The sequence below is a fragment of the Rattus norvegicus genome, chromosome 10 (assembly GCF_021556685.1).
Source record: "Rattus norvegicus strain SHRSP/BbbUtx chromosome 10, alternate assembly SHRSP_T2T, whole genome shotgun sequence".
Lineage (NCBI taxonomy): Eukaryota > Metazoa > Chordata > Mammalia > Rodentia > Muridae > Rattus > Rattus norvegicus.
The window spans coordinates 41,484,713-41,507,783 of NC_141543.1; the positions used below are offsets into that span (position 1 = coordinate 41,484,713).

At 48.5% G+C, this 23,071-nt stretch overlaps 1 protein-coding gene across 2 annotated transcripts in view; it reads left to right on the forward strand.

The window, feature by feature from the left end:
• Positions 1-2,844: 2,844 nt before the first annotated feature.
• Positions 2,845-23,071, forward strand: part of Col23a1 (collagen type XXIII alpha 1 chain) — a 290,407-nt gene continuing 270,180 nt past the window's right edge. The window contains exon 1 of one of the 2 annotated variants that reach the window (XM_087572662.1): positions 2,845-3,236. In XM_087572662.1, the coding sequence (XP_087428788.1) occupies positions 3,127-3,236 (110 nt within the window). In that variant the 5' untranslated portion in view covers positions 2,845-3,126. 2 annotated transcript variants of the gene reach the window in all.

The window sequence follows — 23,071 nt, forward strand, 5'->3', positions numbered from 1 at the left end:
GCCCTAGCTCTGGGTCTACATAACCCAGAGATGGGAGAAGAGCAACCGATCATTGATGGGGTCATTCTTTTTTTTTTTTCCGGAGCTGGGGACCGAACCCAGGGCCTTGCGCTTGCTAGGCAAGCGAGCGCTCTACCACTGAGCTAAAACCCCAACCCCTGATGGGGTCCTTCTTGCTTCTACTCCTAGATTCTTTGACACATCATAGAGAAGTGCCCTGATTTAATCATGTACCATATCCCAGAAGAGGGCACCGCACCCTTCCGAGTTACTGTCTCTCCAGTGTCTTCGAAGGCAGCTCCAGTATTCCAAGGCTTGCCCCTTCAGGCTGCTACAGGATACAGTACTGACCAGTGAATTCGTGCTCATAGGCTCACCTCACCTCCTTGGCTAAGAAGTGGATTGTTAGTTGGGTGTGTTGTACGGGACTTTATACCTGTGGGTTACCTGTTATGTGAACATTGTGCAGGTGGTTGAAGCCCTGGAAATAGGTAAAACAGCCCATACCTGGAATAGTTGGGCTGCGAGGGACAGACCTCTGGTTTTTCCTGCACTGAGAGAATCCTGGTGGCCAGTTGGTCTCTGAGGCATGCACAGAGGGGTAAGAGTATATATCTGATAGGCTGGCGCTCAGAGGAAGCAGTAGCTCAACTGGATGCTTGATAGGTTGGGTGTATATCTGCCCTCTGTCTGCTTTTTGTGAGGCTGCCTTCTACAGTTTGATTACTGGGCCTCTGACCTGTAGGTTCAGCCAGTGGAGGTCTCCAGCAAGAGAGAGACAGAGTATTTCTTCTTCCAACCCCTTCCCCCTACCAAGCCATGGTTTGCTAAGGCTGTGTCCTCAACCAAAGGTCACAGCTCCTGGTGAGCAGATTTCTCCTAATGCCTGACTTCCCACAGGCTGCCCAGCAGGCTTCTCTCACCAGCTCAGCTGGGGATAATAATGGCTTCCAACTACTGTGAACCAGAGAGTGCTTCCCCCAGCACCCTACCCCCTGCTGACTTCCCTCCTTGCCACTGTGAAGTCTATCTACCATCAAACTGGCTTCAATCACCTGTTCTGAGGATGCCGCCTTTCCTTCTAGGACCCCCAACTGACAAGTAACTGAGTGTTTTCTTTCCTGCTTTTCCAATTGAGAATTGCAAACAGTAAACATATTTCTCGTCACAATTCACTTACCCCAGTGTTTATTGAACGTCGACTATAGGCCAGATAGTGGTGCAGGAAACAAGAGGATACAGTTAAAAGGTAACTAGGGACAGACGTCTCCATCTCCTGCTTAATCCTGAAGGGGACTGAGGATTGGACCACCTTAGATTGGGCAGTCTGGGACAGGCTCTGGAAACCTTGACTTCAAGATTAGGAGCTTGCTCTTCAGTCTGGGAGGAAGGCTAATCCACATCGGTAGCTGACAAGAATGAAGGCCTGGGGAGCAATCAGTCTGGCCTGTTCAATACACAGACGCTTCTAGAATGGAACGGTACCCATTAGCGCTACCACTGGTAGGTAGTGGGGAATTACCCTGTGGTGAGAATGAGCGTTAACTTGTAATGCAGTGTTGGCATCTCCTTCAGAGACTTCGGTAGACTGTCGGGTTTTCTTGACAAGAGGTCAGAGTACTTGTTGGGCACACGCTCAGTTTGCACACAGGGCCCAAGACTGTATAACCCCTACTGGAAACTCCACTTTTCCTGAGGCCACACCCTTCAATCCCAGAGAGGTGTTGGAGACTCTACCCTTTTTAGTTCCGCGGGTCTTCCTGGCTGGGTGCTTTCCCCTTCTGAATTAAGGGAGTAGGAGTGTTGCTGGAGGTCTCAACAGGCTTTAAGAATACAGGATGGATAACGAAGCCACAGGAATTGAGCAGACACCCACAGGAGAGTCGGGAAGGGAAGGTAGAAAATTGTTATCTAACACCCATCCGTCATACTGTTCTAAGCTCAGGACTGACTTTTCTCAAGTGGGTGTCATAGGAGTTAATGCGATGGTTACTTGAGACCAGTTCTGAGGTATAAATATGCCTTATGGGTGCCCTTGCAGCTAAAACCTGGATTCCAACCTCAGCCTCTCTGGCTATCCCCCTAATCCTTTGGGCCAGATCGGTGTCCTGACGTAACTGGTTAAGACAAATCAGTATGGTGCATTCCAGATTTGGGTTTGGGCCAAGTTTTTCCCTGCAGAATTGAAGTCATACCATTTGTTTTCATCTGCTTCCTGAACCAAACGCTCCCTCTGGTTCAGAAACGAAGTATGAGCATTTCTGTCTGGTGACCATGCCTGACTGTAAATGGTGAGCATTGACTTTAAGAGGTACCTACTCTCCCCTCTTCGTTTCTTCCCTCTTATCTTTTCTCTTATTCTCATTTCTCTCTTTCCTTCCTCATTCCTCCCTCTTGGGTGCTCACTCTCATCTTCTGTTTCTTCATCTTTGATTTCTCTGCCAAGTCTTTCTGCGCCCACCCGCAGGGGACGCTTTCGGCCACCAAGCGGCGCTCAGCTACCGTCTAGAAAGGACTTCTCTAACTTTCCCACAGGGTTCCAAGTTTTGCTTTGCAAGTGTCAGAAAGGTCAATCTACAAGTTTAGGGAATACTCCCAAGGCTCGAACAGTGCCGCAGCCTCAGGCGGGCTGCGGCAGAGCCGAGTCCCGGGACGTAGGGCTCCTCGGGTGGCAGCGGCGGGGTACGGGCCCGCCCGTTCCGGGACCGGCTTGGCGAGGGCTCGGAGCTGCGAGGAGCTGAGGAGCACCCGGGCCCCCCGCCCTCCCCAGCCGGCCGCTCCTCCCCTGGGTGGGTCCCCGCGCCTTTTCTGGCGGGGTCTATTTGCATAGAAGGAACTGCCCGCAGTGGCCGCTGCGTCTGAGCGGGCGGCTAGGGGGGCGTGCGCGATCCACGGCCGCCCGGACGCCGAGCCCCGCAGCCGCCGACCTGGAGCCACCCCGGGCCGCAGCGCCTACGCAGAGCCGGCCGGTCGCCATGGGCGCGGGCGAGCGCGCGGCGGGCGGGGGAGGCACGCAGGACCCCGGCGCGGGCTGCGGGGCGCGGGCGCTGGGCGCGCTGTGCCTGCTGCTGTCGGTGGGCTCTGCGACCGCCTGTCTCCTGCTGGGCGCCCAAGCGGCCGCCTTGCATGGCCGAGTGGCGGCGCTGGAGCAGGAGCGCGAACTGTTGCGGCGTGCGGGGCCGTCCGGAGCCCTGGCGGCCTGGGCCGAAACGCACCTGGAGCGCCTGCTACGGGAGGTGAGGGCGCGAGATCGCCGGCCGGGGGATGTCCCATGTTCACGATGGGGTGTAGGGCTGCGAGGGCAGCGTGATCGTCACCTTCAGGAGCGGGGCTTCACCTAGTGGATTGCACGGGGGTCGCTGGTGGTGAAGGGTCCTACTGTCCGGCTTCTGTGCCGGGACTTGCATCTGTAGGACAAACAACCCAAAGGGGCCGTTTAGGGAACACGAAGGAACTAGGGTAAGGAAAGACCTTGGAGTAACAGTCCTGAGCGCGGCGTTTCGACTGAGGTGTGCGCTCAAACACGCAGCCTCTCGCCTGTTCTCAGCGCTGGAGATACTAATGAGGCTCTTGCGTCCCCACGTCCGATCCACTTGAAACAGTCCGGACCTCATCAAGGCTCAGGCCAGCCCTTCCTCTGTGCCCGGGAAAGTTTGGCTGGGAGCGGCTCTGGCCTGGATGTGCTGTGTTCCTTAGCTGGCCCACTAAAGCCGTGCATCGGCACATTGAGGACACAGCTGAGCTAGCTGCCTCTGTGTGCACTTGGCTGTAGTGATGATCACAGCTCACCCCAAAGCGTTTTAGATTTGTTTCCTGAGGGTTAAGCCTGACTTGGTGGCATCTGTAATCCCAGAATTTAGGGAGGCTGAATCCTGTGAATCTCTCTACAAGTTGGGGGCTGGCTTAAAATATATAGTTGAGATCGAGGTCCAGCCTGGGCTACAGAACGAAACTCAAAATAATGATAATGATAATAAAAAAATAATAATAATGATATAATAATAATAATAATAATAATAATAATAATAATAATCCTAAAGCCAACAGCTGGGCATAATGATGCTTCCCTTTAATCCCAGCACTTTGGAGGCAGAGGCATAAGGATCTCTGAGCTTCAGGACAGCCAGAGCTATATAGCAAGACATTGTCACAAGAAATAAAAACAAACAAAAATGGCCACTATATGCCTGGGCTTCTGAGCCTCCATCTACTGATACTCCATCTGATTATACATTGGCCAAGATCCTCTACCTTTGGTGCAACGAGCCTTTTGCCCGTAGAAGTGTGGCAGACACCAGCACACTACAGTTTCTCTTGGCTCTGCCTCCTTTATGGGAATGGTTATCCTCCTCCTGGAGGAGGTGGCTGCCCCAGATCTAAAGCGGGGAAGGTCACTCCTAGGCACAGTAGAAAATGACCCTTGCTTCTTGGTAGAGGAAGCAGGGGGGCAGGTGTACTACCTACCACCCATTCCCTAAGCTATGCCCAGCTACGGTCTTTGTTACTTTACTGGGCTGGGCAGCGTTAGGGAGTTAAGGGAGGAGGTTTGTTTAGCTCATGCAAGTCCTTGGGTTGGACTCCTGACATCAGACACATATATTGAGTTGTGTGCTCAACATGGAGTGGATTTGGGATTTCAAAGGGAATGGAAGAACTCTAGACCTCTTCCCTTTTCCCACAGCTCCTTTGTCACTTTAGTATAAAGCCAACATCACCTCTCTTACTTGGTTCTGGGCAAAATCACTGCTTTCTGAATGATCTCCTCTTTCCCTTCTTGAAAGTAGCTGCAGAAGGGAGGACTCTGCCCGGAGCCCTGCCAACAATTTATGGTTTTATAAATTGCCACCCATCATCCTCTGTCAGTTCCCTAAAGACCAGCGCTTAAATTGCTTTGTGGAGGACCAGTTGCTCTCTACCTGTGAATACCCCAACCACACCATCACTTCTATTGGGAAGAATAAACCACTAGCCCTGACCAGGAAACCAAAGAAGAAAATCCCTGAAAGACCTTTGTTTGAGGAACTCACAGGCTGTGTGCTTACTAATAGAGATGGACTTGTGAGGAAGCAGCCATGCCCCTCCCCATCCTTCAGGATTGATACCTTGATAGATAGATGGATAGATAGAGGGATGGATGGATGGATGGATAGATAGATAGATAGATAGATGATAGATAGATAGATAGATAGATAGATAGATAGATAGATAGACAGATAGATAGATAGACAGACAGACAGACAGACCTGGAACCTTGCACAAGAGAAGCAGGCACTCTGCCACTGAACTAGACCTCTAGCCCAGTTCTTAGCTCTTTAGTCCCGTGGTCTCTCCCCTTTCCTCCTGTTCTTTCCTCCATCTTCTTCCTCCTTCACTTCCCCTCTCCTCTTTCCACATCTTCCTCCTTCTTCTTCTTCCTCTTCCTCTCCTTTCTGTTTCTTCTTCCCCCTCCTCCTGTTTATCCTTTTCCTTCTTGCTTTCACCTTTCCTTCTCTTTTTCTCAAAATAATTATTTATTTTTTGAGATAGAGTCTTGCTCTATAGTCCCGGCACGTCTGGAACTCGCTAGGTAGCCCAGGCTGGCCTCAAATTTTCAGTCCTCCCCCTGCCTCTGTCTCCGTAAGCATGCACCACAAAGCCCAACCTCATCGTTTCCCCCGCCACCTTCACTGAGAGAGTCTTTCTTGTTGTATAGCCCTGGCTAGCCTTGAACTCAATGCTGTCTTCCTACTCTTGACTTTAAAGGTGAAGGGAGAAGAAAACTCAGAACCTGAGACTTCTCTGCTGTGCCCTTCACACACTGTGCTGTGACTGTGCATGAATGTCTGAGGCACTGTTTGTGCTTGGAGTGTAGACTGTGGGGCTTGGAGTGTAGACTTCGGGCTTGGAGTGTAGACTGGCTCCTCTCCCTTCCAGGAAGAGTGAGAGATGACCCAGCACCAACCCTTCAGGGTTGTTTGTCTGCTGGGTGTCTCTCTGTCCCTAGTGAGAAGGCCACACTCTCCCTGGATGCCATTTGGTTTCTGCTGCTTGTCCAATGTTTCTGGATGAGAAATGCACACACTGATCAAGACAGGAGATGCACGGGAGCCAGGTTATGAGGAGCCCACAGCTGGCCTGACCTAGGCGTGTAGATAGTTTTCTAACCATTAGGAGTGGAGGATGAATACTTAGCAAACTGATCATCTCTTAGGGAAAGGATCCTTTTACTCGGTGTGTTTCCTGGCTCGCTTTCCTCCCTGGCAAGCCCCTTTCCAAGTCACCACTGAAGTAGCTGTGAATATCCCCGTGCCTGCTACTTGCTCTTTATCCAATAAAGTTGCATGTAGAGGATCTGAGGCAGAAACCTTGTCCAATTTTTTTTTTTTTTTAAAAAAGAAGCTCTTGCCAACCACACACAAGTTTAATGTCAGGGGGGAAAAAGAGTCAACAAAAGACACTGTTTATAGGGGACCCGCTGTCCCTGTTCCCTTGGGAACAGAACCATGACATCAGTTTTTCTGGGGGCTGGCTGATGTGCCTGATAACATAGCTACAGAAGGAATATTCATGTTCTCTCCTGATTATCGAAGGACCCCTTCTTGCAGTACATATGGGAAAGAAGTGACTTTCAGAATATCCGAACGAGATTTCTAAGCAAGAGCCATTAAAGGCAGTATCTTTAGTAGGATCTAAAAATATGCATGTGAAACCAAACATCTCCTATTCTGCCTTGATAGTGCCTTAAGTAACTGCCCAATTAATCACCGGCTCAGCAATTACACCTCCAGCCACAGCGTTGCAGAAGCCGAAGCTTCAGAACGCATAGCTTTCAATACTGCAGTGAAAAACTTATGCAAAGGATTAAAAGCAATATTTGGTTGTATTCAGAGGAGGCCCTTTTCAGCTTAGAATGGATTTATTGTTGGCTCTTGGCCCTCTATTGTCTGGACCAATCAGTTTGGAAACAAGGAAAGCCCAGAGAGCTGGATAAAACTCAAGTTCTCCGCTTCCTATGTGTATTGCTTGTGTTACTGTCAAATCCAGAATCCAGTGTGGCTCTCTCAACCTCTCTGGTAGCCAGCTTGTCGGGGCTGCTCTGTGGGGGTCTCTGTTAATACAGATGCCTGGGACTGAAGTATAAATCAGCCCTGATTTGTTTCCTTGACATTTCCTGGCTCCTGACCCCTCCCCCCCCCCACCAAAAAATGTTTCCTTCCAATTATTTCCTGGCACACTTACTTTCTCTTTCTGCTTTTTGTGCTTGCTTTAAAACATTTTTTTTATGCTGCCATTTGGGAGAGCTTCACAATAATAGCGACATGTTTAGAAGAAGCCAACTGTGTGGGGTGTTCTCGCCAAAGACTTTAGAATTGCTGAGTTGCTCCGATCCAGGCCGACCTTGAAGAAGGCGGGCAAGGCCAGCTCCTAAAAGGGCACTGGGGGGCTCTGGAAACCAACTAGATGATACCAGGGGGACCAAGCAGAGGAGTTCTGCACATGGTGCTCACCTCAAGAAGGGAGTTTGAGGGGTTGGGGATTTAGCTCAGTGGTAGAGCGCTTGCCTAGGAAGCGCAAGGCCCTGGGTTCGATCCCCAGCTCCGAAAAAAAGAACCAAAAAAAAAAAAAAAAAAAAAAAAAAAGACCTGGCCCCGATCTTTATAAGCTGTCATCCGACTTCTGCAAATTCCTTCCCTAAAGCCTCCCTTTTCTAATGCAGTGGTGAGGACTGAGCAAGCTGAGGCCAAGGCCATTCCTGGTTGATGTGGATCACTCCTGCCATGAGAGCCTTGATGCCAGGATACCAGTGCTGGGAGGTGTTGTGGGCTTTTTAAGAAATGGTAGAGCCTAACTGAAGTCCTTAGGTCAATCTTAGGCGTCCCAACCTTTGGATTATAGGTCCCCATACTGTTCTGGCTTCCTGATTGCTCTGTGGTTCATGATCCCCCCTCCTCATCCTCTGATTCTCTCTCTTCCTCTCCCTTCAGGCCACCCTATCTTCTGCCAGTAAGCCATGACCAGGGGCAAAAAGAAAGAGGCTGCCTGACCTTGCACTTTCAGTCTACAAAACTGTGCAAAACCTCTTTTCTTTATAAAATGGCCTGTCTCTAGTATTTGATTATAATAATGAAAAACAGACCTATAGTCAGACAAGGTCTCACTCTATATCTCAGACCGGCTTTGAACTCACTATGTAGCATAGGCTGACCTCAAATCTGTAGTCCTTCTGAGTCAACTCCCTCGGTGCTGGGTAACTGTGCATCACCACAGCTGAGAGTAGACATGCTTTTGATGGCAGATAATGGAATGTCTGATGTGACCACTTAACCAGAGAATTATTAACTGGAAGCATTGGATTGTCTGACATAGTTAGAGAAGCCTGGAATACTGCAGATTTGGGCAGTTCCTGGTCCACACTTGGGCGCCAGATTCTGCTGGCAGTTCCCTGTTTTCCAGGGTCCTGATCTGCAGTTCCCTTGACACCAGACAGCTAAGATAGGGGATGGAGAAGAAAGAGTTACCCTCCTGAGAGCTTCCTCCCAGTGTTTAAATCTAGGGGAAATGCTGGAAGCTTCGTTCAGCAGGATTCCCTTGTGACTGTCAGTCAGAATTAGGTCACATGACCATGGCCACCCTTTCACTAGTGAGGGTAATGAGCTGCCAACCTGGGGGCTTCGGCCAATCTGGATTCATCCCCCGGTACTGGGCTGGTTGCCACTGGAATAGAATTGAGGCTTTGTTAGGAAGGAAGAAGAAGGAAGAGGACTGGAGAGACTGGGGAGCTGGAGTGACTGGCAGTGTCAACCAGGTGCTAACTGTAGCTGCTGCCACTTTGGAGCGCTTCTCACAGCTCTCAGAACCTTCCACCCCATGTTCCCAAACACTTGGGTCCTATCTCCATTGACAAACGTGTTCCTTCTTGGGACCCTACTGCCCGCATGCAGCTCTTGTCCTACCAGAATCAAAGGGAAGACCGGCGTTTGATTTCTTCCTGGTGTTGCGTTCCCATGATTTGTAGTTGCATTCACCTGCTTTCTGTTAGCACAACAAAGTGTCAGAGGCTTGGTCGTTTATAAAGAGAAAAGGTTTATAGAGTTTGGAGGTAGAAAGTCCAAACAGAATGGCACTTACTTTGGTGGAGGCTCCTGATGGCATTACACCATGTCAGATCTGGTAGAGTTGAAACAAAGGGGGAGAAGAAGCCAGAGCACAGAGGGGTTCTTATAACAACTCTCTCCCATGAGAACTAACTCAGAGATCCATCAAAATACTGCAATCCATCGAAGTGCACCATCTCCAATGACTTAAGGACTCCCATTAGTCTCTGCCTCTTTTTTTTCCCAAGACGAGATTTCTCTGTGTAGCTCTGGCTTCACTGGAACTCACTCAGTAGACCAGACTGGCCACGAACTCTGGGATCTGCCTGCTTCTGCCTCCCAAATGCTGAGGTTAAAGGCTCGTTTCGTGACATGACCACACAGGGGAACAAGCTTAGGACATAGAAGATCTTGGGGGAGGTCTTTAATCCTTGGACTATCATGCAGGGGGGAGGAAGAGGTCTTTAACCCTTGACTGGAAAATCCTGCTGGGTCCACTCTCTGTTCCCAGTGTTTGCAGAGAATGGCATCACATCACATCACTGCTGAAGTGGAAGTGGCTGCAGGCCGAGGCAACTGGTCCATCCAATCTGAGTGCTGAGACCGGCCACATGAGCTACACCTGTCTCTGTTCAGTGTGCCCAGGCAGTATGCGCAGTCTGCCCCTCTCCCAGTCCTGCTCCCCAGGCCACAGACCTCAGCAAACACTGCAGTGTGTGCTTTGAATACTGCAGTAGAGCGGGTCATGGTCCCCATGGCAGTAACTGTCTCTCTTACCCTTACCAAGTATGACCTTTCATTTATTTATTTGATCACGTTGTACCTGCAGTCATAATGCAGACAGAGAGGAATGCTGCTACTCAGCTCGCTTGCGCTCTCTCTCTCTCTCTCTCTCTCTCTCTCTCTCTCTCTCTCTCTCTCAGTCCAGGACTGCAGCCTGGTGCTACCTTCATTTTGGGTTAACCTAACCTAAATAATTCTTCACATAGTTTCTAGAGACGTATAACCTTTCTGTGATGGAAAACTCCTGGCAAGTTGGCAATATTAACCATCACACTCACTAGGTAGCCAAGGATGGCTTTGGACTCTTGATCCTTCTGCCTCCTCCTCCCAAGTGCTGGGATTAAAGGTGTGTGCCACCTTACCAAGCCAGCATGGTCTTCTTTAAGTCAACCTTTCTATATCTTTTGGGTTCTGTACCTTCAAACAATATAACAGAGCCCCTCTCCACTGAGGAGGGGTAGCTCAGATTTCAAAGGCTTCATTGTTTGAATATCCTAGAAGTTGGGGTATGCACAGCAGCAAACTCTTGGCCTGGGGCTTTAGCCAGTTCCATATTTCTCAAGGATGTCCTCATTGTCCTCAGGAGATGCCAGGAAAGCTTCTAGAAGCTTCAGACCTACACTCACAGCATCAGAGTTTCTTTTCTGCAGCAGTATTGACAGGAATTCCCTAATTACCTGTGAGAATCCACTATGATCTAACAATGTTCACTGATGGGGTTATTTGTGCAGGACACTGAGTCCAGCTGGGCACCTCTCTGGTCAGCCAGACTCAGGGTGGTGAGGGGAGGTACCCATGTGTATAGGCCATCTTTAGTAGAGAATAGGAAGGTAGAGGATGGCTCAAAGAATAATCTGAAGAGAGAGAGAGAGGGAAAAGGAGAGGGAGAAGGAGAGGGATGGAGGGAGGGAGAGAGAGAGAGAGAGAGATCTATCTCAGAGCTTTGGTATACAGTCAACCTTGTCAGCTTGAAATTTGGACAAAGAAGGTTTTATTTCCATTTCATTCATTCATTCATTCATTCATTCACTCATTCAGTGTGCTCTGTCTATGCATTCATGCACACACCACAGTGCATATGTAAAAGTCATGAGATAACTTTCAGGAGTCAATCTTTCTGCATCTAGTGGGCCCTGGAAAGCCAGCTCAGGCCATCAGGCCTGGTGGTTATCGCCTTTACCCGATGAGCCATCTTGTCAGCCTCCTGTGTGCGAGTTTCAGCCTAGGTCAGGTGCCTGTGTCCAAGTCATCTTTGCAGGAGGTGTTCTCAGGAGGGAGATTCAGCTTCTCTCTGGCCAGCTTGAGGAATCTTTGGGTAGGAGCCTGAAGACCGGGGGGCCAGTATGGGTGAGGTGTCTTACCTGGCACTGTCTGCTATGGGAATTTCAGGAGGCCTAGGTTTGGGAGAGGAAAATGTCTGCAGTGAATAGTAAGAGGCTAGTCTTGCTCACTGCTGTGTGGCCAGGATAGCTGCCAGCCCCTCAGTCCTCGAGATGTGAGGTAATACTTGGGCCCTTGCTACGCCACAGACATGGGGCAGGAGAGAGAAGCTTGGCCTAGAGACCAGGCCCTCTGTCACAGAGAAGCCATCCTATGACCCTTGCTTGACATAATGAACAACTCACAGGTCCTTGTTGGGGAGCAACCCTCTAGCCAGGGTCACCATGGACAGTTAGAGAACACCACACTACATTTTTGCAGACAGGCCTCTTGAGTCCAGCTCTAGGAAATAGCAGTGTAGAGTTGAGAAGCCAGAAGTCAGGCAATGAATAAAAAATGACTAAAAGGAGCAACACAGCAAAGGAACTCTCGACAAACTGACTGACAGGATTCTTGCTGAGTCCAGGCCAGAGCGACCAGACATCACTTGCCCGAGAGTGGGTGTCATAGGTCCGATCTTGAATGCCCTCTCAAGGCCCATCTGTTGAAACCTTGGTCACTGCCCTATCATGCTATTGGGAGTTGCTGGGAACTTTAAGGAGATAGAGTCTAATGGGAAAGAAAGGTAGGTCACTTTGAAGAGAACATTGGGATTTGTACCTTCCTGTCTCTCTCTTTTTCTTCTAAGCCTTCATGTTATGACTGGGCCTTACTCATTATTCTGTTCCCTCCATGATATACTGAGTCTTCACAGGCCTAAAACAAAGCTAATGTGGCTATGGACTGAAACATCCAAAATCATGAGCACCCTCATGATTATATTATTATTATTATTATTATTATTATTATTATTATTATTATTATTTCATCTTCTTCCTCTTCCCTGTCTTCTTATTTTCTTTAAAAAAAAGACTTATTTATTTAATGTATATGGATACACTGTAGCTGTCTTCAGACACACCAGAAGAGGGCATCAGATCCCATTACAGATGGTTGTGAGCCACCATGTGGTTGCTGGGATTTGAACTCAGGACCTCTGGAAGAGCAGTTGGTGCTCTTAACCACTGAGCCATCTCTCCAGCCCTGCTCTTAACCACTGAGCCATCTCTCCAGCCATCTTCCTTTTTAGATCTATTTTATCTTTATTTGTGAGTATGCGTGTTCGTACGCACATGTGTATGTAGGCGTTCACAAAGTCCAGAAGAGAATATTGGATCCTCTGTAGCTACAAAATGTTGTGAACTTCCTAGTGTGGGTACTGGGGACTGAACCAGGACTTCTATAAGAGCAGCAAGCCCTCTTTACGTCTGAGCCATATCTCCAGCCCTCCTTCGCTTACCTTTCTAAGAGTTTATGTTTAATTATGTGCATGTGTGTCTCTCTTCGCGTGCACTCACGGGTGCGGCTGCCTGCAGAGGCCAGAGGTGTTGGATGCTGCAGGTTGTTGTGAGCCACCCGATCGGGGAGCTGGGAATTAAACTTGGGTGTCCTGGAAGAGTAGTACATCCTCTTAACCATAGAACCATTTCGCCAGTCCCCCATTATTTTGTATATATTATCTGTATCCCGGAAGCTGCCTCAAACCAGGCTAGGGAACTGGCCCCCGCTTCCGAGTCAGTAGTTCCTTGTCTCATTGGAAGCATGCTTCTTGGATTTTACCAGGACATGGGCATGTGGGTCTAGCCGGCACTTCAGGAGCCTGCCTCGAGTTCAGCCAAGCAGGGCTACTTTGTCAGCTCCCAGCCCTGGCTCCTACTGGCGCCCTGGCTCCTACTGGCGCCCTGGCTCCTACTGGCGCCCTGGCTCCTACTGGCGCCCTGGCTCCTACTGGCGCCCTGGCTCCTACTGGCGCCCTGGCTCCTACTGGCGCCCTGGCTCCTACTGGCGCCCTGGCTCCTACTGGCGCCCTGGCTCCTACTGGCGCCCTGGCTCCTACTGGCGCCCTGGCTCCTACTGGCGCCCTGGCTCCTACTGGCGCCCTGGCTCCTACTGGCGCCCTGGCTCCTACTGGCGCCCTGGCTCCTACTGGCGCCCTGGCTCCTACTGGCGCCCTGGCTCCTACTGGCGCCCTGGCTCCTACTGGCCTATTTTCATTTGTTTTATGACGCTGAAGATTGAACCCTAGGCCTGTGCATGCTCAGCAAGCGCCCTACCACATTCCAGCCTGACTTCCAGTGTCCTTTGCATTCAAGACCCAAAAGAGCTGGGACAATCCTCCATTCTCAGAGAAGCCTTCCACAAGCTCCCACTCTTTTCTCCAGATATCCTTTACCTGTTCCACGAAGTCCTGCCAGGGATGGGGGAGAACTGAGGGCCCTAAGACCAGACCTTCTCTTATTATGCTCTCATGTGCTTAGTCTGCTAGTTTTTGCCACTACTCCATCCCTTAATACTACCGAGATAGGTTGTCACCCGCTGTCCCTGTGGGATTCAGAAGCCCTGGATACTGAAATCCCTGTTGCTGGACTCCTCCATGTAAGGTGGCACGGTATTTGCATGCAACCTCACACGTCCTTCAGATTGTCTCACAATCTCTCACAACCCCTAATATGATGTAAGTGGTTGATATGATGTATCTTTAAGGGTTAAAGGCAAGAGAAAAAGAAACATGTGCACATTTGGTACAGACGTAGATTTCCTCTCACACTGTTTATTTACTATTGTGTGTGTTCATGATGCATGTGTGTGGACGCGTGTATATGGGGAAGTCAGCAAACAGCACTGTGGAGTCAGCTTTCTTCCTTCACCTTACATGGCATCAAGGTTTATTTAACTTGATGCAACCTGAGATCCCCTGGGATGAGGGGCGCGGTGACTGTCTAGATCGGGTTGGCCTCTGGGCGTGTCTGTAGATTATCTTGATTGCCTTAATGGATTTGGAAAGATCCAGCATGAAAGTGGATGGCACCATTCCTTGATTTGCGGCCCTGGGCTGTACAGGGTAGAGAAAGCCAGTGGAGCACAAGGCTCGCATGGTTCATTTCTCTCCAGCCTCGGCAAAGGATGGGATTATGTTTGAAGTTCCCGATGCCTTGACTTCCCCGAAGGAAAGGACTCTCCTCACCTGAAAGGGAAACAAACCCTTTCTCCCTTAAGTTCCCTTTTGTCGGGGTATTTTATCACAGCAACAGAAAGTGGGCAAGAACGTCTGGCTTCTGTGGGTCAGACGGAGCCCTGGCGTGTGCAGCCAACCCCCCTTTGCCTACTGAGACATTTTGCTCCTCCCTTCAACCAGCATTTTCAATCCGTGGTTCCTTGAACCAGCAAGTGCGGAACTTCAGATATGGAGGGCTGAGCATATTAGGAAATAATTGCACAAGTGTGGCTGTCTTTCCCTCAAATATGCCTCCCTTTTTCTTTTTCTTTTCTCTTTTTCAGTGCTCAAACCCTACGTGCCCATTCTAGTACTGTGGTACCCTAGTTCCTTACCTGTGGGTTTTTTTTCTCGTTTTTTGAGACAGGCTCTCACTATGTAGCCTGGGTTGGCTTTGGACACCTGCCCTGCCCACCTCTATCTCCCAAACACTGGCGTTATAAATGAAGTCACTGCACCTGACTCCAAAACAGGCCACTTCTCTGGTAATTCTCCTTGATAGGGGCTTTGTGTCGTTTTGCATAGAACCTCCCTCAGCTCATTTAAAGCATGAGCACATGTACCATTTAATATCTTGCTCTGATGCTTTTGAACTTTACATCGAAATCGTTTTCCTAAATGACATGTGATCTTTGCGGCAATTAATTTTTTTCAGCCTTTATTTTAATTTTACATGTATGGCTATTCTGCCTGCATGCGTGTCTGTGCACTGTGTGCATGGAGAGCCTACAGAGGCCAGAAGAGGGCCTTGGATTCTTGAGCATGGGAGTTACAAGTGATTCTGAGCCACCATGTGGTTGCTGGAACTCAGGACCTCTGGAAGAGCAACTGGTGCTCTTAACTGCTGAGCCATCTCTCCAGCCACTTTATGGCCATGTTTAATGGCCGCATAGTGTCCCAGGAAATCTGCATCTAACGACACACACAGTATGTAGGCTGAGGCCCCCTCCATGTTATTGTCAGCCTGGGCAGGCGTGTGCTTCTGTGGGAAAAATTCTGTATACCCATGTCTGTTATTCTTTGGGATGCAGGGTGACTTGTTGAGGAAGACCGTCCTTTGGGCTTTGGAAGGTTCTTGTCTTAATTAATCTTATTTTCTTATTTATTTATTTTTTTCTGTTCTAGGGCCTTGTGAATAGCAGGCATACACTTTTTTTTTCCCCATCTTTATTAACTTGGGTATTTCTTATTTACATTTTGATTGTTATTCCCTTTCCTGGTTTCCGGGCCAACATCCCCCTAGCCCCTCCCCCCCTCTCCTTCTCTATGGGTGTTCCCCTCCCAATCCTCCCCCCATTACTGCCCTCCCCCCAACAATCATGTTCACTGGGGGTTCAGTCTTGGCAGGACCAAGGGCTTCCCCTTCCACTAGTGCCCTTACTAGGATATTCATTGCTATCTATGAGGTTGGAGCCCAGGGTCAGTCCATGTATAGTCTTTGGGTAGTGGCTTAGTCCCTGGAGGCTCTGGTTGCTTGGCATTGTTGTTCATATGGGGTCTCAAGCCCCTTCAAGCTCTTTCAGTCCTTTCTCTGATTCCTTCAACGAGGGTCCCGTTCTCAGTTCAGTGGTTTACTGCTGGCATTCGCCTATGTATTTGCTGTATTCTGGCTGTGTCTCTCAGGACACAGATCCGGTTCCTGTCAGCCTGCAGTTCTTTGCTTCATCCATCTTATCTAGTTTGGTGGCTGTATATGTATGGGCCACGTGTGGGGCAGGCTCTGAATAGGTGTTCCTTCTGCCTCTGTTCTAAACTTTGCCTCCCTATTCCCTCCCAAGGGTTTTCTTGTTCCCCTTTTAAAGAAGGAGTGAAGCATTCACATTTTGGTCATCCTTCTTGAGTTTCCTGTGTTCTGTGCATCTAGGGTAATTTGAGCACTTGGACTAATATCCACTTATCAATGAGTGCATACCATGTGTGTTTTTCTGTGATTGGGTTACCTCACTCAGGATGATATTTTCCAATTCCGTCCGTTTGACTATGAATTTCATAAAGTCATTGTTTTTGATAGCTGAGTAATATTCCATTGTGTAGATGTACCACATTTTCTGTATCCATTCCTCTGTTGAAGGGCATCTGGGTTCTTTCCAGCTTCTGGCTATTATAAATAAGGCTGCTATGAACATAGTGGAGCACGTGTCTTTGTTATATGTTGGAGCATCTTTTGGGTATATGCCCAAGAGAGGTATAGCTGGGTTCTCAGGTAGTATTATGTCCAATTTTATGAGGAACCTCCAGACTGATTTCCAGACTGGTTGTACCAGTCTGCAATCCCACCAACAATGGAGGAGTGTTCCTCCTTCTCCACATCCTCGCCAGCATCTGCTGTCACCTGCGTTTTTTATCTTAGCCATTCTCACTAGTGTGAGGTGAAATCTCAGGATTGTTTTGATTTGCATATCCCTTATGACTAAAGATGTTGAACATTTCTTTAGGTGTTTCTCAGTCATTTGGCATTTGTCAACTGTGAATTCTTTGTTTTCTTCTGAACCCCATTTCTTGTTTTTGGTTCTTTTTTTCGAAGCTGGGGACCGAACCCAGAGCCTTGCGCTTCCTAGGCAAGCGCTCTACCACTGAGCTAAATCCCCAAGCCCTGAACCCCATTTCTTAATAGGGTTATTTGTCTCCTTGCAGTCTAACTTCTTGAGTTCTTTGTATATTTTGGATATAACCCCTCTATCAGTTGTAGGATTGATAAAGATCTTTTCCCAGTCTGTTGGTTGCCGTTTTGTCCTAACAATGGTGTCCTTTGCCTTACCGAAGCTTTGCAGTTTTATGAGACCCCATTTGTCAATTCTTGATCTTAGAGCATAAGCCATTGGTGTTTTGTTCAGGAAAATTTCTCCAGTGCCCATGTGTTCGAGATGCTTCCCCACTTTTTCTTCTAATAGTTTGAGTGTATCTGGTTTGATATGGAGGTCCTTGATCCACTTGGACTTAAGCTTTGTACAGGGTGATAAGCATGGATCGATCTACATTCTTCTACATGCTAACCCCCAGTTGAACCAGCACCATTTGCTGAAAATGCTATCTTTTTTCCATTGGATGGTTTTGGCTCCTTTGTCAAAAATCAAGTGACCATAGGTGTGTGGGTTCATTTCTGGGTCTTCAATTCTATTCCACTGGTCTATCTGTCTGCCTCTGTGCCAATACCATGCAGTTTTTATCACTATTGCTCTGTAATACTGCTTGAGTTCAGGGATAGTGATTCCCCTTTATACACTTTATCACTGTGCTGATCAGGTTTTGTCACTTGTCACAAACTAGACTTACCTGAGAAGAAAGAGCCTCAGTTGGGGAATTGCCTTCATCATTCTGGTCTGTAGGCAAGTCTATAGGGCATTTTCTTGATTAATGACTGACGTGGGAAGTCCTGAGCCTGGGGTGGTGGTCCTGGATGGTATAAGGAGGCAGGCTGAGCAAGCCGTGGTGGGCAAGTCAGTAAGCACTGTCCCTGTGTGAAGTACTGTCCCCATGTGACCTCTACTTCTGTCCCCATCTCTAGGATCCTGCCTCCAGTTCCTGCCTTGACTTCCCTCAGTGCTAGCTGGACAGTTTATTTGTTAAGCCAAATAACCCCTCTTGTGCCCCCAGTCGTATTGGTCAGTGCTTTAATGCCACAACAGGGAACAAAACAGAACAAGCGTGGGACTTTCTCCTCAGTCCTTGTCTTAGCATGGCAGTTGTCTGAACCTGTGTCTTCCCTTGATCCTCTGAAGTTGGTGCTCCATTGTGAAGTCTTGCCTCCAGTCTCACGGTGGGCAAGTTTGGTTTCATGCCCTTATTTTGTGTTTGTCCCCACTGAGAGCAGAAAGAGGCCTTTAACAAGAGATGGAAAGAGCCGTGGATTTCTTCCAGAATTAGGCTGACAGAGACCTTGTAAAATGGTTTGTTGACAGTGCCAGGCATCAAGAGCCTGTTCCATACTCAACTTCTCTCTCTCTCTCTCTCTCTCTCTCTCTCTCTCTCTCTCTCTCTCTCTCTCTCTCTCTCTCTCTCTCTCCACAATAGGGTTTCTCTGTGTAGCCCTTACTGTCCTGGAACTCACTCTGTAGACCAGGCTGGCCTCAAACTTACAGAGACCTACAGTCCTCTCTGCCTCTTTAGTGGTAGGATTAAAGGTGTGTACCACCACCCATGGCTTATGCTTATCTCCCAATTATGCAGATAAAAGTTAACTCAGTCTGGGGAAGTTCTCTACTGGTCACACACAACCTTCAGTTCTTGCTTGTCCTATGTATAGGGTTGGAATTAATCTTTTTTTATTTTTTATGCTTATTTATTTATCTTGTGTGGGGGATATACATTGAGGTCAGAGGACAACTTAAGGAAGTTGGGGTGGGGGTTCCCTCTAGGAAGTGGGTTGTGATTTTTGGCTACATTGTATCTGGATTCAAACTCACGTAGACAGGCTCGACTACAAGTGCCTTTAACCACTGAACCATCCTGCCAGCCCAGCTTTAAGCTACAATTGTTGACACAAGTATTCAGAAAACATCTCTTCATGATGTCCAGAAACATATTTTGGGACCTAGCACAAACCACTAAGGAAAGAAATAGGTTTACAGATGGAGTTTAAAGAAAGTCACGGCAGTGTGTGGCTTATGGGAAGACAGCTGAGTCCTCACCCCCATCACAACCCATAATTCCTTGCAGTGCTGGAGATGGTACTTCGGCTTCTCTCATCATGGACAGTCCCTCCACCACCAAACTACACCATAGCCCCTTTATATGTCCTTCCGTGTGGACAGTGTTGCACGTATGGCCTCCAGCTTCTCAGTAGCATCTCCAGTGGCCTTTGATCTTTCCATTCTGTGAGGAAAGAGTCACTCTCCCACAGAGGAGCAGTGACACGAGAACCTCTGAGGACAAACATCTGAACCCATTTCCCAGACTTCTTGTGCTGTGCCCTTTTCCCAGCCCTATGATCGGCCTTGGGGGGAGTCACCATTGAGTGTGGACAGCAGCCTGCTCGGCTAGTGTGCACAACCTTTCAGACATCTGTAAGAGATGGCTTGGTGGGGCGGCATGGAAGACGTTAGCCTTAAGCAGACCCAGGTTCCCGCCTCAGCCCTGCCATGTCCCAGCTGGGTGACTTTGGAGAATTAATTGACTTTTTCTTTCTTTCTTTTTTTTCTTTTCTTTTTTTCAGAGCTGGGGACCGAACCCAGGGCCTTGCGCTTGCTAGGCAAGCGCTCTACCACTGAGCTAAATCCCCAACCCCTAATTGACTTTTTCTAAAACTTCAGTTTACTCATCTGCTAAACAGGGCTTGAAGTGCCTGGCATGGTTTCCGTGGGAGTAAAGTGGGAAGCGCTCTGTGCATTGTGAGCACTGTAGGCCAGCGCTCTTCCTTCCAGAATGCTTTATTGTGCCTAGAAGGAGTGGCTGAAGAGGCCTGGTGGCTAACTGGAGAGGAGTCTCAAGGTTACATAGCTGACCTTATGATCCTTTAACTGGGCATGGTGGTGCATGCCTGTAATTCTAGTACTCAGGAAGCCGAGGTAGCTTAGTGACAAGTTCCAGGGCAAATGGATCCAGGTGTATGGATTCACGGTGAGACTTTGACTCAAAATGCCTCAAACAACACAACACAACACAAACTCCCATAACACTGTGATCCTTTCAATCAATTCTTTTTTTTAAAGGTTTATTTATTTATTATAGATAAGTACCCTGTAAGGTTTATTTATTTATTATAGATAAGTACACTGTAGCTATCTTCAGACACACCAGAAGATGGCACCAGATCTCATTACAGATGGTTGTGAGCCACCATGTGGGTGCTGGGATCTGAACTCAGGACATAACAGTCAGTGCTCTTAACCACTGAGCCATCTCTCCATCTTTTGATATGTAGATATAGATATAGATATAGATAGAGATATAGATAGAGATAGAGATAGAGATAGAGATAGAGAGATTATACCTTTAGATTGTGTATTGTGAGTCCACAGGGCTGAGAAGCATTGCTTGGAAGTATAGTAAAAGCAAACACAAAACCTCCTATTTTTCTGGGTTTTTCATTTGTGCAGGAGACATCCTGTGAAGTTTTTTTGGGGGGGGGGGTTCTTTTTTTTTCCGGAGCTGGGGACTGAACCCAGGGCCTTGCGCTTCCTAGGCAAGCGCTCTACCACTGAGCTAAATCCCCAACCCCCATCCTGTGAAGTTTTAAAAAAAAAAATTGTACTTATGACCAAAAAATTAAATAAATAAAAGCCGAGTGCTCATGGAAATGACCGTGCATTTGTCACTGTGATGAGTGTAACACCTCGTGCACTCGCTTTGACTGCTGAGCAGGTCCAGCTCCGGGATCACACGGTGCAGCCCAAACACGCCTAAGTGCTCGTGATAAACCAGAGGCTTCACACATCTGCTTCAATTCACACTTGTAAATGAGAGAATTTATTTTCCCCAATGTGGCCAGGAAATCTGGGCCGAGAGGGCCAGGGCTGGGGTGTTTTCAGATGGGGAGTACGAACGTCCAAAATGGAATTTATTTCCAACTTTTAGTTGTGAAACAAATCGTAAAGCAATTAAAATGCAGTCTGGTCTTTTTTTTTTTCATTAAAAAAAACAATTTAAATAAATAAAACTGACTCAAGTTTGGTCCTCCTGGGGCAAACATTGCACAGAGAAGCCGAGGTTCGTTCATTCGTGCTGCTACCTTTTGTGCGGTGGAGCTCTGTTACTGCCCTGAGGTACTGTCTTCAGACCTAAGTTGTGGTGCAGTCAATAGAGGGCAGCCCCATGGTGGCAGTGCGACAGTCATAGGTGAGAGCGTGACATGGTGTGACGGAACAATCATGTGTACAGGTGTGCTCATGAGTGTGCATGTATGTCTGTGTGAGGGCACCTGAGTGTGTGTCTAGGCACCAGTCTGTGTGAGTGTGCATGCCTGTATGTGACCGTTTGCATGCATGCGGCTGTGTATGTGGGTGCGAATGCTTGCATGGGAATGCTGCCATATGCCTACATGTGTGCACATGGATGTGTGCCTGAGTGCACACATGCATGGGTGTGAGAGTTTGTGCATACATGGGAACGCTTGAGAGTTGGTCTGTGTGTACCCACACAATGTGGTGGAGTTGCAAAGGAATCCAGTGGGGGGTGGGTTGGGGGGGTGTGACTGACACCTGTGTGAGTGACACCTGTCCACTTGGGATCGGTCTAACCTGTGCTTTTTGGTAGAAGTTTTTCCACCCAGGTTCCCCGAGAGCCTCCTTACACTGGGTCTTCTGTTCCTCCTTTGAGGACATTAGAGGTGGCTTTTCTAGGCCTGGGAAAAGGGCTACAGAGCCTGCCTTACTGGGTTTCTGTGGAGAGGCAGTGAGCTCTATTTAGGGATAACCAGCAGGATGCAGCAAAGCCCTGGGGCCCTTAAAACCCTTGCCTTGCCTTGCTAACCTGGAATCATGGTTACAAGACCGAGTCTGGTGCAGAATCCTTTTGGAGACCTCACTAGCTATTTCCTAGAACCAGAAGAAGTAGAAACTCACTTGGCCCTGCTTGCTGGGCCTCACAGTCTCCTTACTGTTCCTTTCTTTGAGTCCTCATGGGTTCTGGTGGGCAGTCTAAAAGAAGAACAGAGTCAGGATGGGGTGGGGGAGTCTGAGACCTGGTTGGCATTAGTGTGCTAAGCCGCCATGACAGAGCATCACAGGCTGGGTGGCTTGAATAGCAGGAACGGATTTTCTCTCAACTCTGCCGTCGGGAAGTCTGGCATCACCATGTTGACAGGGTTGGTTCCTTCTGAAGCTACTCTTGGCTGGCATAGGCTGTATCTGCCTGTCCGCTTTCCTCTGCGTGTGTCTGTGTCTCGGTCCCCTCTTATTAGGACACTGACCTCTTGGGTCAGGGTCTCACTCTATCTTACCTTCACTATCTCTCTAAGACTCCATCCTCACACACAGGTATGTTCTGAGTTACTAAGGATCAGGATATTGCCAGAGAAACTCGGCAGGAATGCCATTTAACCTATGACATCATCACGTTCAGGCTTGACCGAGAAAAGGAAACTACAAGGCACGCCCCTCCCAAAGCATGGTGACATGATGTGTCATCTTCAGAGGTTATACTCCAGAATCATGTAGTCGATTTACAATGTTTTTACATGTGTGCCTATGCATACAGGTGTGTTGGGGGAGGGAGCAAGATTGACATCAGCTGTCTTCCTCAGTAACCCCCTCCACTTTTTTTTAATTAAAATTAGATTTTGGGCTAGCTAGAGCTAGGCATTGAACTTGGGTTATCACCTTTTCCCTCTGAGCCTTCTCACAAAAGCTCGTCACCTTCTTTTCTAAGATATGGTTTCCCCTGAGCCTAGAGATCACCAGTGACATCAGACCAGCAGGCTCTCACGCCCTAGAAACACCGTTTCCTTCCCAGTGCTGGAATGCTATCTCCCACCGTCATACCTGGCTTTTCTTGAGTTTTAGGGATCAAAGCCAGATCTTTATCCTTGCACGGCAAGCACTTTGCCCGCTGAGCCATCTCCCCCAGATTGAAATGTTTTCAGTAAACTGCGTAGTTCTGTGTTAAGCTCTAGTCATAGCTAACCCCAGCCACCTGAGACCCACCTGCTTGGACACAGGACGCTGGGGTGAGCTGGAAGCAGAGAACTGATTGTTAGTGATTAAGGCAGAGCCTGACAAATGCCAGGAACTATGGGGACCCTGACTGTCATGTGGAGGAGGATTAGCCTCTCTGTCTCCCAGCAGCCTGAGGGGTTTCTTCAAGC